Genomic DNA, 14,662 nt, shown 5'->3' with positions numbered 1-14,662 from the left:
TTTTATATAAAAAAACTGAAGTTGATGGAATGCTCAATACCATATTTAGCAGCGAAGAATCTAATATAAATAAAATAGAGTTTGTTTGTGTGATTGTCTGTCTTTGTGTATGTGTGCGGCCTGGGGATCAGACGAGTGGACCGAGTCACCAAAATTTGGTCACGGGTACCTTGGTCTAGGCCCCAGACCAAGACGAAGCGTTTTTTTTTTAATCGAACCAGGGTGTCTCAGGTAGAGGGGGGGGGGCGTTTACCGGGACATGTAAAAGTACTTGTCACTCTCGCGAAAAACATAAAAGTGATAGAATTGCCAATACAGATCAACTTTTCGTTATGGGGGGTCTTTTTTTATTCTGATGGAGACACATAGGTACAATATATATATACTAATGTTCTTCAAGGGTATAGTCGAGACGTTCTATTCGTCCCCAACCGGCTTCCTTTGTACTCAAGCAGAAAATTTGCCATAACCACCCTCATAAATAACACTCCAAATAAGCCATAAACGGCACGTGTTCGGTGTCGAAGTAATACGTTGTTGCCATCGTTAAACTTTTATTATCGATGGATACATTATATAACAACAACAACAACAACAACAATAACAATAATAATAATAATAATAATAATAATAATAATAATAATAATAATAATAATAATAATAATAAAACACAACAATCATTAAAGGAATTCAGTATAATAGTATGGACAGGGGTGGTCAAGGACGGATTTCTGGGAGCGGCAAAGAAAGATGGTATTTTTTTCTCATCAGGCTTCTGCGGCATTGCCTTGCGGGGTGGAGGACAGGGGCGAACTACTTAACATGTTTGGTTCGTACAAGCGTTATCGTTATGGAAGTTACATAATATTAACAATATGCTATATTTAAGAGTAATATAAGCACATATCATGAAACTAATGATTGATTTCTTTTTTCTTTTCATTACAACGAATTCAAATTAAATTAAATATTTCAGTTTAACGCCCCAGAATTATGCCCTCCAAGCTAAAGGAGACGGAAGGAGGATGCAATGAAAACAAAAGTAACGAAAAAAAGAACTAGATAAATCTGTCTTTCTGCGAAGACTACTGAAGAACAGTAAGCAAGAGGGTGAAAATTGCAACATCGCTTTCTTTTTCAGCAGGTCAACTGGCAGGCCACCCTCAACTGGAAGGACATGTTGAATTATCCCTCCCATGTAACAAAGAAACACGCGGTTTCCTTCAATTGTGTTCCGCTTCCTTTGTAGCCGCGTGGGGATGGTTCGAGCGATTTTACTATACGTTATAACAATTTAACACTTTATAGAGGGAGCTCGAAAGATGGTTTAAAATAAAAACAAATAAGAAGAAATAGTGGTCTGTTTCTGTCACTTACAAATCCAGCTTAAAATAAACAAGATAGGCAGCCGTCTAAACATAGACAAAACAGCACTTTTCTGCCAAAATTTCAGGTATAAAATGAGGGGTGCGTCTTGGAATCGCATACCAAACCACATACAAAATGATAGTGGAAGTTTGTGTTTAGACAGTGAAAGTGCTGAAGCAAGATGTGCGTCTTGAATTCGAGGGCGTCTTAGATTCCAGATATACGGATTATAATAGTTTGTTGCAAATTTCGTATAATAATAATAATAATTTAATTTTTCAAGGTTTTCATTTACGTGAATTAGTTAGTCATGTCGTTATTCAACTAGCTTATATGTGGGTGTAGTGTTGCTAATGATCAATGGGTTTGTTACCCGTTGTAATGCATATATTTAGGAAAATTCTTTTAATTATGTAAATTTATATTATTTTATTGCCGTATTCTAAATATTCGATTTCGTTAATTGTGATAAATGTTTTCAAAACTATTCACTCAGAAACTTCGATTATTATTAAAAAGAGGCGGATTACATTCATAGTCTTGTATATGTTTAGATTTCTATATGTTTTAATGTAGTGTTGTCATGGAAACAGGCATGTGAACCCTTGATTTGCTGAACGTCTGGGGTTGAGACTAGGTAGTCGATAGTGATTTTAAATGGAAATCAGTCTTATGGGCGTTTACACTTAGTCGATTTAGTCGCACGACTAAATCGACTCGCTGCATTTGCCACTAAATCGAAGCAACTAGGCCGAATCAGATTGATGGATGTGTTCAATTATTTCAACCACAGAAAATAGAACGTCTTTTAATTCAGTTGCCAGTCGATTAGTCGCCTTCGATCAACAAGCGATTAAGTTGAAGTCCCGTTTACACGGTCGATTAAGTTGAAAGTGACGTCAATTCAACTGAATCGAACGCAAATGGACTAATGGGGCGTTTACACTTAGTCGATTTGCGTTCGATTCAGTTGAATTGACGTCACTTTCAACTTAATCGACCGTGTAAACCGGACATCAATTTAATCGCTTGTTGATCGAAGGCGACTAATCGACTGGCAACTGAATTGAAAGAAGTTCTATTTTCTTCTGCTATAACATCTCAAATTGTACCAATTACTGCTTGCTTGGACATCTTTAAAATTGCCAGTCGATTTCGAATCGACCAGAGAAGAGCGAGTCGACAAGCAGCATTCAATTTCGGTTGAAACAATTGAACACATCCATCGATCTGATTCGGCCTAGTTGCTTCGATTTAGTCGCAAATACAACGAGTCGATTTAGCCGTGCGACTAAATCGACCAAGTGTAAACTCCCCATAAGTGTAAACGCCCCATTACGCAATTTCTATTATTCTACAGTAGACATTGTGCAATCTTTCTGCTTTTAGCAGTAGTAAGGTACGTTATACACCTGAAGTATAATTAGTAAAGTGCAAAAAGCAAATACTGAACTGAAATTGTGTAAGAAAACCTATTAAATAAAATTAAAAAAAAAAAAAACTTGGAAAAGATCTTATTAAGTATATCAACTGCCAAAGTACATTTAAATTACCGTAACCAGGCTATCATTCCAGCAATGATTTTTTTTTTTTTTTCATATGATTGCTGATCAGTAATCTTGGAAGTATCGTAAGCTGAAACATTATTTTGGTTAAAAGATTCTTCAAAATTACGATAAAACTAGATATATAACAATTCCGGATGTTTTAATAGTGCAGTTCAAATTACTTTTGCTGGACAGAAGCTGAATTTTGAGAGCATGGAAAAGGTAACGAACATGATTTCTGGCTAGTTTTATCTTAGTTTCTCCCTCACAGAGTAAAATGACTATTTCCGAGGATTGCACAATATTTTACTACATATCTATAATATTTGGGCAGAATGAAAAAAGTCTTGATGAACAAATTTATAATTTTGCTTTTTAATTCAATCTCAAATTTACAGTAAAACTGACAGTAAAATGTATACAGTAAAATGTATAGTTTAAGAAGTTACATTTCTATTCTCAGTTATTTATCTATAGAACCAGAAGTTGTTCATTTGCTAAAGAAGCAGCAGTTAGGTGTCGTTAAGTTAAAAGTTCAAAGGATTCATCGAGACTCCTGTTTTTTTTTTTTTTTTTTTTTTTTCACAACTCCTTCAGAACAATTTCCTATTAACATCAAATAATAATGTGAAATATCATTACATCCCTAGAATGCCGTTGTATGCGGAACGAATCTCTGCATTCCAGTCTTGACTTTCTCCAAGAAATATACAAACACAATATGTTTATTTTGTGTGTGTGTGTGTTTTAATAAATATTATTCTGTTTTACAGCCTGCAATTAGCACCATGGAAACATTTTGGCATGAGCTTTGGAATTTCGTTGGATGGTGGTACCCTACTCACATTCATGTTTTGGACTTCTAGTACATGATAGAACGATCCATTTTTATATGCCAAGAAATTATAGAAGAATAAAGAAATATTTTCTTATAATTTTTGTATGTAATTTACTGTACGACATAATAAAAACTTTATAGTTTTACTAGACTTTTTCTTAAAGTGTGTAACGTTTTTGCAATAAATTGTCTCGTAAAAATTAATTATACACAGTGAGGCAATTACAAAAGAAGACTGATTTAGTTTTTGAGAAGTTACCAATTTATGCCATGGAAGTATTTGCCATGGAATAGGGGTGAATATTTCGTATGACCGTGGAAACACGCAGAAATTTCGAACTTTCTAGGGTCCTCTGTACGGCGTGTGACGCTCATAAGTAGTCCTATAGATTGATGTTGCGATATTTCGTAATCGTTTCAGCAGTAGAAAAAAATGAATATTAAGTTCTGGAAGAGTTTAAAAGAAATCTCCTACGGGAACACTAGAGATTTCGACAAAAAAATTATGGGAAAAATTGCATTTCTCGTTGCCATGTTTTTGAATGGTATAGAGCGTTCAGTGCTGCTTCCAGTGCAATTCAAGGAGTTTTCGTTTAACTGTTTCGTTATTATTCGGCGAACAGTGTCCATATTAATCTCTTAGGAGATTTGATATTACCCTCAGACTTGTATTGAGGTCATTCAAAGTGGAACCTCGAACTTAGTAAATCAATTTAGTTGTTCTATCAGCTCTATTTGGACTTGGGTGCTTGCCACCTTCCACATACTTTCTTCCAGCACTGAAGATCGAATAAAATTTTAAAAAACACAGCAACGAGCAAAGCAATTGTCCAGTGGCGTAATTTGAAGACTTTAGGAGGAGGTATTTAACCCCATGAGTTCGAGGTAGATATACATTTTAATCAATAACTAATGAAGAACATGACAATCTATTTATATCACAGAGTCTTGCCTCCTACCCAAGCAAAACCTGAAAGAGATATCGCTCCGCCAATACCGATCATGTTCTGTTGGACCCCCAGCATTGTGGACTATCACACGGCATCGCAGTTTTCATTGCTGCAAGCTCCGGCGCAGAACAGACATGGAAATTCAGTCCCATTTCTCCCTGCACGCTTTTCATAGACCTTCCAGGGTTCGCGGGCGGCAACGTTGAACGCGTCATTGCAACAGTCCAAATGCTCAAAAGTCCATTGGACTGGAATCTGGACTTTTCACAAGAATGCTTTCAAACAAAATGACACGAATTCCTAATTCCTCTGCCATTTTCTGAGAAAAGAGAAAGTAGTGATGTTTTGGCGGCATGACTCGAGGCCTTCTCCATATGGATCATCATCTGGTTCGCGTCCATCCCATACAATTGTGGGATGTCTCACCCACAGATAGGTGTCAGAATGGATTCTTGGAAGTGTCTTGCATTCACCTTCACGTTCTTGTCCACCTTGCGTATCAGCAACTTACCTTCATATCCGAATTCCGTAATAAAGCCACGAGGAAAACTTTCCCTGCACTGACGAACAAAGTTGCTGCTCCCCATTGCCGTCAATGCCACGGTACGTGATCGTCCGAATGTGGCCACGAGCAGTGAGAGGGACATACGATTCATCTATTGCTACAACTTTCTTTCATCCGGAACCCGCCAGGTACTGCAGGAAATTCATACAGTTTCCTGTAGTTCGTCTTTCTTTCGGCAATGTGACACGGTAGCAGATGGTGTACACGGGCCTTTCTCATACATTTCAACCTGAGGCGCTTGCAAATTGTTTTGTTCCCAGTTGATGGTGCGACCTGGAATCTGTAACCAATATCATGTTGCGTCCGTGGGTTTTCTTGGCACACCAATCAACGGATCCCCTTTAGCACTGGATGTCACTTTGTTGCAGCCCTTCCCCTGGTGGTTTCGTAAGTGAATGCTTCGCAAGGAGAGCCTGTTACGTATAACGCAGCACAACAGTTTTTGCAGTAGTCACTCCGAGTATTAACTTATTCTACCGACACTGTTTCACAATACGTACGTACGAAAACTTAGCATGGAAAAGGGCAATTACGTAAGCCTCCCAATGCCAGTTGATTTTCGGCGCCATTTGATAACACTCACACACCTACAAGGTCAGACACAACGCTGCCCCCGCCAGCAAACCCATAGTTCTAGCGTGATACGCCAGGTGGTAGCACCGAATCGAAAATGGTCAGATATACAGCGAACAACCTTCTGTATTCATTCTTGTTCCTGACGAGGTATTACACCAATTTATGCTTATCCGTGTCACACTTCTTGACATATTGACATACCAATATACCAAGAAATTAAATAGGCAAAAAAATTGATTCTTCTTTAATGAGTACCATATTTAAGGAGAGGTAATGTTTTCATATGTAAACTATTCTTCAGCTATAAAAATGTGAACTAGTTTTCGTTAAAGGTCCAATGTTCCGTGGTCACGACGAGTTAGTGAATTTAGGTATCATTGACTGTAGATGAAAGGAACAAACTGTATTCGCATACCTGGCAGCTGGTATCATGATATTAGTTGGTTTAAAAGGTATTCCATAATTACGTACAATTAAGAAAATGGGGATAAATTTATATAACAGTGAAACTTTCAATTATTCATTTATAGGATGTACCGTATGAATGTAAGATGAACTTAAGCTAGCGCCCCCAATGTTACTTCGGTTCCTCTGGCTTAATATTTTGGCTACCGTTAAAGTCACTGTTATCCCTGAAGATATTGACAGATTGACCATAATAATTAACTTTGTCGAGAAAATCATTCGCGGTCAAAGCTTCGGAAATGTCGCTATAGATGGCATTATTCTCTGGTTCAGGGATAGGAAATATGATGTTCTGTTACTATAATAGTATCAACACAGATGGGAAATATGAATATGTGGAAAGAGTCTAAGGCTTGTACTGTAGTATACTATGGTTCATTTGTTTTTGTGCTTCTTTAGATTGGTCATCGGAACTTACGACCCTCTATATATGTGCTGATCGCGGGTGGACATGAATTTAGAACATACTAACTAAATTAGTGGCTCTCCCTTTTGGTGTAAAAAGCGACCAAGTGAGGTAAAAATACTGACAGAAATAACCTGTGAATTTATGACTAAAGCACCACTTATAATGACAATTTAAATTAAGCTTTAGCAAGCTTCACAGACGCTATATGTTTGACATTTTGTCCTTGTCATAAGAAAGAGGTGCATGAAGTATACAGTGTTTACGAAGGGGGCCCCAAGTACACAAAGTTGGGAACCACTGAACTAAATGATCATAAGGGGCAACTAAAGTAGCACCAGGTCCTGTCAAAATTTAGCATAGGTATATGTACCATCTTAGATAAAGCATGTCAAAATAATCTCCCTGCATTCATATTGATTTCCCGAGAGTGGCATGATTTCGAGGAAGAGATTAAATTGTACCAGTTCCATTTTTTTAAATGAAAACTGGTGAAAATTTAGAATAAAATCAGGTTCTTCCAAGCACACATTTTAACATTTGCAAGGTGTAGCCTTGGCCTTTGTTCTCCTCATTAATCCTATTATTTTGGTATTTAGATGTCACCTGGTCCTTGGTTAAATTTTATCATCTTGTCAGAGGAATTACACTGAGAAAAATAAGTGGTAACCTAGTGGGGGTTAATGGACAATTTAGCTGCTAGAACCAGTTAATAATTTGTAACAACCCTTCTGAGACAGAAAAGGTTAATTTTACGAGGTCGCCGGTAATCAATCAAGAAAGGTTACTAGAAAATGTGTAGAAACAATCCAGTGTTTGGTTGCTATTAACCTATAAAATAGGTTAGAAGAAGGTAACCAATTCAAGAAGGTTAATTTAATTTAAAACACTGTGTTGTTACCAACCGATTTTCACACAAGGCAAATTTAACTTCCGAAACTTGTTTACTGGTAACACTGCATTACTAGAAGTACAAACAGCAAGGTCGCCATTTGCAATTTTAAGAACGAAAAGTTTTAAAAATTATGAATACATCCGAAGGAATAGGAAAACAGTTATTAAAATATGGATTCTACATAAATTAATAGAGAAATGTGAAGGAAAGTTTATTTACGGAGGTTTATGCATATTCTGAAATTTAAATGAATAAAATGTTATGTGACATGTTTCTAGTACAAATATCCACACTAGATGGTAGCACTACTAGTTATGTAATTGTCGTCAAATAATTCACACACTCGTGACAATAATTTTGTAATGTGATCAGGAAACATAATGCGTTTTACGTTGCTTTACGGTACAAATATCAAAATCCTTTTACGTCTTTGCTTATAGGGAAGAGTATCACTCAAACAAATTCTCACTGTTAGTTGTTAAACACTTGTGATATTGGTGGCTTATAAGCAGGGTGAATTGATTTAAATCAGTCTGATTTAAATCACGATTTTAATCAAGATTTAAATCACTTGATTTTTTTAATAAAAATCGTTGATTTAAATCAAATTTCGAAATGAATTAATTTAAAGTGAAAGTAAGTAAAATCCCGTTTCTCTTCTGTTATTTCAATTATGGAAGATATAATAATCATAATACAGTGAGACTCAAATGTATGTAAGCATAGTATGAAAACGAGTATCATGTAAGAACGATCAGGGAAAATCCCATTTGAACGGGTAACGGATGAACCCTGCTTTCTTCTCTTTGTAACACAGGGTTTTAAAATTTCTATTCCAACGGGGAAATCACCATGGACATTTAAGATGAAAACTTTTTTGTGTCCACGTCTATTTGTTTGTTTCCACATAGTATTTAGAGAGGTCCGATCCCCTCTGCGAAAAAAAAAAAATTAAAATTTTGGGCGAAATTTACGTATTAAATACATAGAGGTTCCTCGGGATCGTAATACGACAAATTTTGGATGCGTTAAAATATCGAATAATACTTTTGATAAAGTGGATACTTGACCCCATTGCAGAACATGCCGCGATCTGCGATGTGATCGCAGAAAATTTGCCGCGCCTGTGCAGGAAAAATTGTCAGAGGAAATAAAATAGCCAACAGAAAAGTATAAAAACGTGCCTGCTATGTATAGATGTCTTAAATGCACGGACAACTCGCATTTAAACTGTTTTTCACGTCACATAAAGCATATTTTTAACAATCACAAGTGTTTCTTCTGCTGGAACTGATCATCTTGATTTTTTTTTATTATTATTATTTTGGAATTCCTACAGAAAATTTTTGACTTACAAAAGCTCATCACAAAGACAAAGAAAGTTCTGCCATCGGCTAATATATAGGATCAGAAAACGATATTCACGAAAAAATTAAATATCGAAAAAATGAAATGAAATTTTAAGTTTTACGTCCCACGCTTATGCCGGTTAGGCTAAAGGAGACGGTGATGATGAGAGATGAGTGAAATGGTGGAATGAAGAAAGTGGGAGGAAACGGGAGAACCCCAAGAAAACCAATGAGCACGGTGTTTTTCCACCACAAAGTCCACGCGGCGCGAGCTGGGATCGAACCAGGACCCCAAGCACCGGAGGTGAACGCTCTACCACTGAGCCATCGCGCCCCCAAAATTAAATATCGACTAAAAGCAGGGAATTCGTGTTATTATTCAGTTCAAAATCTCTTATCGTCGCGAATTCTGTGGAGGAATTTGAAGCTTTAAAATATATAAAACGATAATTATGCGTTGTGCTGTGTGGTTGTGAAACATGGTCGCTTACGCTGAGTGAAGAACGCAGACTGAAAGTATTTGAGAAAATCCTGAAACGAATATTCGGAACCAAAAGGAACGGAAATGAGGAATGGCGAAAACTTAATGATGAGGAACTGCATAATTTATATCGTTCACCAAACATTGTTAGGGTCATCAAATCTTTGAGGCTCAGGTGGGCAGGACATGTAGCGAGAATGGAAGAAAGTAGGAACGCTTTCAAAGTTTTAACTGGAAGTCCAATCCGAAAACGACCATTAGGAAGACCTACGCACAGATGGGAGGACAATATTAAGATGGATCTCGCAGAAATAAGAATACAAAATAGAAACGGGATTCAGTTGACTAAGGATAGAAGTCAGGAAACTTTTGTGAACATGGCATTGAACCTCCGGGTTTCATTAACTAGAATTAGTTCATTTCAGGCGAAATTTATGTACTTTATGTGTATTTCGTGCCGCTAGCTAGTTCCAATTGTTTAAAAATATACCCCTGCCAAATATCAGTAACTTTCGTGAAAAGAAAAGTGTTATGTTGATATACATTGCTGTACTTTTTCCTTAATGCTTAAGAAACATTGTTTGGGATTGAAATAGGTTAACGATTAGGAATTAATTCAAAGTTAAAACCCAATACTTTCACTTAAATAGCATAATTAACATTTAATACTAATTCCTAATGTTTTTCTTTAGTTCGCGACTTGTATTATACGAAGAAAAAGATTTGATTTAAATCAAAAAAATCGATTTAAATCAAAAAAATCAACAAAAATGATTTTTTTGAAAAAAATCATGATTTTTTTCCACCCTGCTTATAAGGGTAGGGCGTTATCCCACAAATCAGCTCACTGCTCCAATAACATCAGATGATATTACAGCTGTTCTTAAATGCCGTCGCAACACAGCTCCGGGAGCAGACTCAATTACGTATCGTCAACTGCTTAAGGCACCTGTGACGTTTCTAGTCTTACTTGCTTCTTTGTATACAACTATTTTATCTACGGGCTATTTTCCAACTACATGGAAACTTGCTAAAATTGTGGTCTTTCTAAAACCTCGCAAAGATCCAACTGTTGTGTCATCTTACAGACCCATTAGCCTTACTAACGTGTTTAGCAAGACACTAGAACGCCTTCTGGTAAAACGGCTACATCACTATCTACAAATCACGAACAAACTACCAATTATTCAAGCTGGATTCCGTCCACTCTATAGCACTGCTGATCAATTACTCAAACTTTCTACACTGCTTGTCAACCATTTTAATAAGCGTTTACCATCTGTTTTGATCTCCTTTGATATTGAAAGAGCGTTTGATACTGTTTGGCATGAGGGGTTAATTTACAAACTCAAACGTCTGCTTCCTCACAGCTATGTCCGATTAATAGCCAATTTTCTACATCACCGCCAGGCTTTCGTTCAGATCAACAGGGCAAAGTCACGCATCTTTCAACTCCGCGCCGGCGTGCCCCAAGGATCTGTTTTATCTCCTCTATTATATATTCTTTATGTAGCCGACATGCCTCAACCTCAGCCCCCACTATATGCCTTACAATTTGCTGATGATACCGCTTATGTAGCATTGGGATCTTCTGTGGATCGCATTAATCAACTCCTACAACCAGCTTTGGACAAACTAGTTACATGGTGCCTAAAATGGAAGCTCAAGCTGAATTCAACTAAGACTCAAATGACTCTCTTTGGGCTCAAACGCAATAAATACTGTAACAATCGCAATCCGGAACGTCTACATTTAACACTTTTTGACTCTCCAATCCCAATTCAAAACAGTCTCAAATATCTGGGAGTAATTCGACAAACATCTTACTTGGAAGCCTCATCTAAAACAATTGGAAGCTAATATCCGGCGCCGTTTGAACCTTTTACGAAGCCTTAAAGGCACCACGTGGGGTCTTAATACAAAACTTCTACTGCTAACATATAAAGTATTCGTACGCCCAGCACTCACGTATGGACATCTTGCCTGGTTATCAGCAGCACCAACCTACTATGAACGTCTAAAAGTTCTCGAAAGACATGCTTTACGTCTGGCCTACTCTCTCGCTTTCGACACTCCCACTGCTGAAATATATCGTCGTGCGCAATTTCCAACTATTTTGCCACACCTCTACCATCTACGCCAACGCTACATAGCGACACGAATCCAATTGGCACATCCCATTGTCCATGAGCTGTTAGACCAAGTTCCTGCTGTACCACGCTATGCCTACCCACCGCTGGATCATCTGTTAGCAATATACGAATGCACCGAGGCCATAGATCAGTATAATCCTGACCGCCGTATCTACCACCGAAATCCACATATATATTTCTCATAACCTCCGCACATGTACCAAAGAAACATTTTAACGCAATAGCCACCTCTTACACATCCTCGTCAACATGATTTGCTATTAGTTCCTTACTTCAATCCACATTATTCTATAGCCTGAAATCATTCTCCATGTCATCTAATTCAAAAAAAAGTTGAAAATATCTCTGGCCACAAAGAAGGATTGGATGGGAATGAAACTCTTGTTAAAAAAATAGGGCGTTACATCACTTCCCAGGGCTCTGCTTAGCATTGCTCTGAAGCGCTACTAGAGCTTAGTGACGATTTTTGTTATATCCTATCCTTACTCCTGGTCACTGAAGCTTGATTCCTGTGTGTATCGGTTGAGAGACTTATCTAGCCCAACTCATCAGATACCTACGCAGGTTGATAGCCTCTTTGGCCCACCTAGACCACTATCCAAACGGGTGGTCTTCTTCAAACCTGTAACCTTGTAGACGACCTTCGCTATGGCTTCTGGACAACTCTCCGGTCATACTGGTCTACCTTCTGTTGTTGCTCAGGGTCCATCTCTGACGGCGGCAAAGATCGACAAACGGAAAGCCCGCCAAGAGTCAGAACCGAGTAGTCCAACGGCTCCCTCTTCAACCGTTGCTAGTTTTGCTGCTGCGCTTCAGATGACACCACCAACCAAGCGTCATCATACCTTGAGTGAGTCCTCAGCAACATCTAGTAACATGGAGACCGAGACCGCTGATAAAGTACCACCATCTAAGCCAGTCGTTCACTCTTTTCTACTTACAAATTACGACGCGAAGTACCATGATCTAAAGCAAATCTACCTACGTCTGCTTAAGTATGTTCCACGCTCAGACGTTAAACAACTAATACCTACCAAGAATGGTATTATTATTCGCTCGACCGATCCAAACATGGCCTCTACCCTTCGAAACACTTACTCTTTCGAGATCTTCGGCGCCTCTGCTAACATTCAGAAGCTTACATCGAATCAGGCAAAGCAGCCTCCACCTCCTCGCAAGTCTCCAGCTCTGTCTGTTGTCATCCGAGGAGTCGATCCACAATATACAGATGCCGAGATAGCTGACGAACTAAAACTTGATGGCCATTCAATCATTAAATGTATTCGCATTAAGAACACATCGGGATCAACTTACATGGTCCGTGTTCTCACTAATAGTCAAGAGACGGTAGATGACCTTCTTCATAATGGTGCATTCATTTTCTTAAAACGACATCGAGTAGAACCTTCTCGCTCACCTACCCCCTTCCTGTCCGTTGTGAGCGCTGCCAGGCCTATAATTCGCACCATACTAATGATTGCAAGAACCCCTTCAAATGCGGATATTGTGCTGGCCCCCATTCGACTAAGTCTTGCACTAATCTACAGAATGCACCTCAACGTTCAACCTGCCCAGACCAGCATCCCACATACAGTTACAAGTGTAAGGCTAAACCTGCGGCAGACTTACTCAAACCAGAACTCACTGTTCCAATCCGGATACATAGTACTGATTCTACCACACCGCCTCCCAGCTCGGCCCACCAACCGATTACCATCGATCAATTTCTTTCATTTCTTACAGTCACCTTACAGAATATTCATCCTTTCCTCCGTCAGCACATTCTCCAACAAGTACAACTCGCCGCTAAAACCATTCTGCATGTTAATTTCACTGGCACCTATTCCAACAACTATGCTCACTTTTGTTCTACTATTCATGAATCTGCAGTATAATCTCTTTCACCATCTACCTTCATTTCTCTTCATTATGGCCGTTCACTTTTTATTTCTGAACATTCGCTCCCTCCATAAACACAAGCCTCTGTTCGAACAGCTGCTCCTTGAGGAACATATCCATTGTTTTCTGCTTAATGAGACATTCCTCACGCCGAAACTCTCCTGTAAAGTTCTATCCTATCACCTTCTTCACCATGATAATGCCGTTCCAGCTTGCCGTGCCAATGGCGGTGTAGCTATTGGTTTCCCCCATCTATTTCTCATCGCTTACATACTACTGGTGACCGAACGCTGCCTGAACATCTCATTTCCACTTTATATTTCAAACAATGCTACATCACTGTTGCTACCATTTATATCCGACCCGGCCAACCTATTCCTTTAAGTTTTTTTCAATATATATCAGACCACTTTCGCAGTTACATTATCATGGCCGACATTAACTACCACAGCCGTTCCGATCACCAAAAGCTCACTTTTCTCCATTGTATTCAGACCCACACGACAGGATTCTTTCACACTCTCCCTAAGCCGACACGACCATCCTCCAATACAACCCCAGATATAGTCATAACTTCGGCCAATCTTCTTACTAAGCTTACCCTGACTGTACTTGATCCTTTGGGGAGCGATCATGTCCCTGTCAAACTTACTCTTCAATTTCAAGGACCTCCTCAATTACCTCAACCAGCTCCTCCCCGCTCAGTAGCACGTTTCGATCGTGCGAATTGGCCACAATATAAAGAATTTCTTTCCAATAGGCTTGAATCTGTACCAGCTCCTACCACAGAAACAGAACTTTATCATACCCTGCATACCATCATCGACAGTATACACCAGGCATCCTCAGACGCCAATTACTTCCTACAGACCTAAGCTACCTCCACAATATCTCCCTTTAATACGCCGCTCCCGCCAGTTCTACCGAGATTTCACTCACACAGGAAACCTGGAATCGCTTCGGCAACATCGCCAATACCAACGGGCAGTCCATAATTACATCATTGCATACAAGACCAGAAACTGGATAAAAGCTTGCAATAATCTATCTGATACAGCACACCCCACACAATACTGGAAAAGATTTCATCAGCTCACCGGTAAAAACACCCGCACATCTTACCCACTAATTGTTAACGATACGCCCTTACTCACTGACGAAGAAAAAGCC

General features: G+C 38.7%; 1 protein-coding gene across 1 annotated transcript in view; it reads left to right on the top strand.

Annotated features, from left to right (window-relative positions):
- Positions 1–3,873, top strand: part of LOC145680481 (uncharacterized) — a 63,654-nt gene extending 59,781 nt beyond the window's left edge. Inside the window, exon 6 of the mRNA XM_081751055.1 lies at positions 3,689–3,873. Coding sequence (XP_081607181.1) covers positions 3,689–3,781 — 93 coding nt within the window. The 3' untranslated portion in view covers positions 3,782–3,873. The remainder of the gene's footprint in view (positions 1–3,688) is intronic.
- The last annotated feature ends 10,789 nt before the right edge of the window (positions 3,874–14,662 follow it).

The sequence above is a fragment of the Thermobia domestica genome, chromosome 3, assembly GCF_964235325.1.
Source record: "Thermobia domestica chromosome 3, izTheDome1.hap1.1, whole genome shotgun sequence".
NCBI lineage: Eukaryota > Metazoa > Arthropoda > Insecta > Zygentoma > Lepismatidae > Thermobia > Thermobia domestica.
Note: the sequence above shows the minus strand (reverse complement) of the source record. Positions and strands in the feature narration are given on the sequence as shown.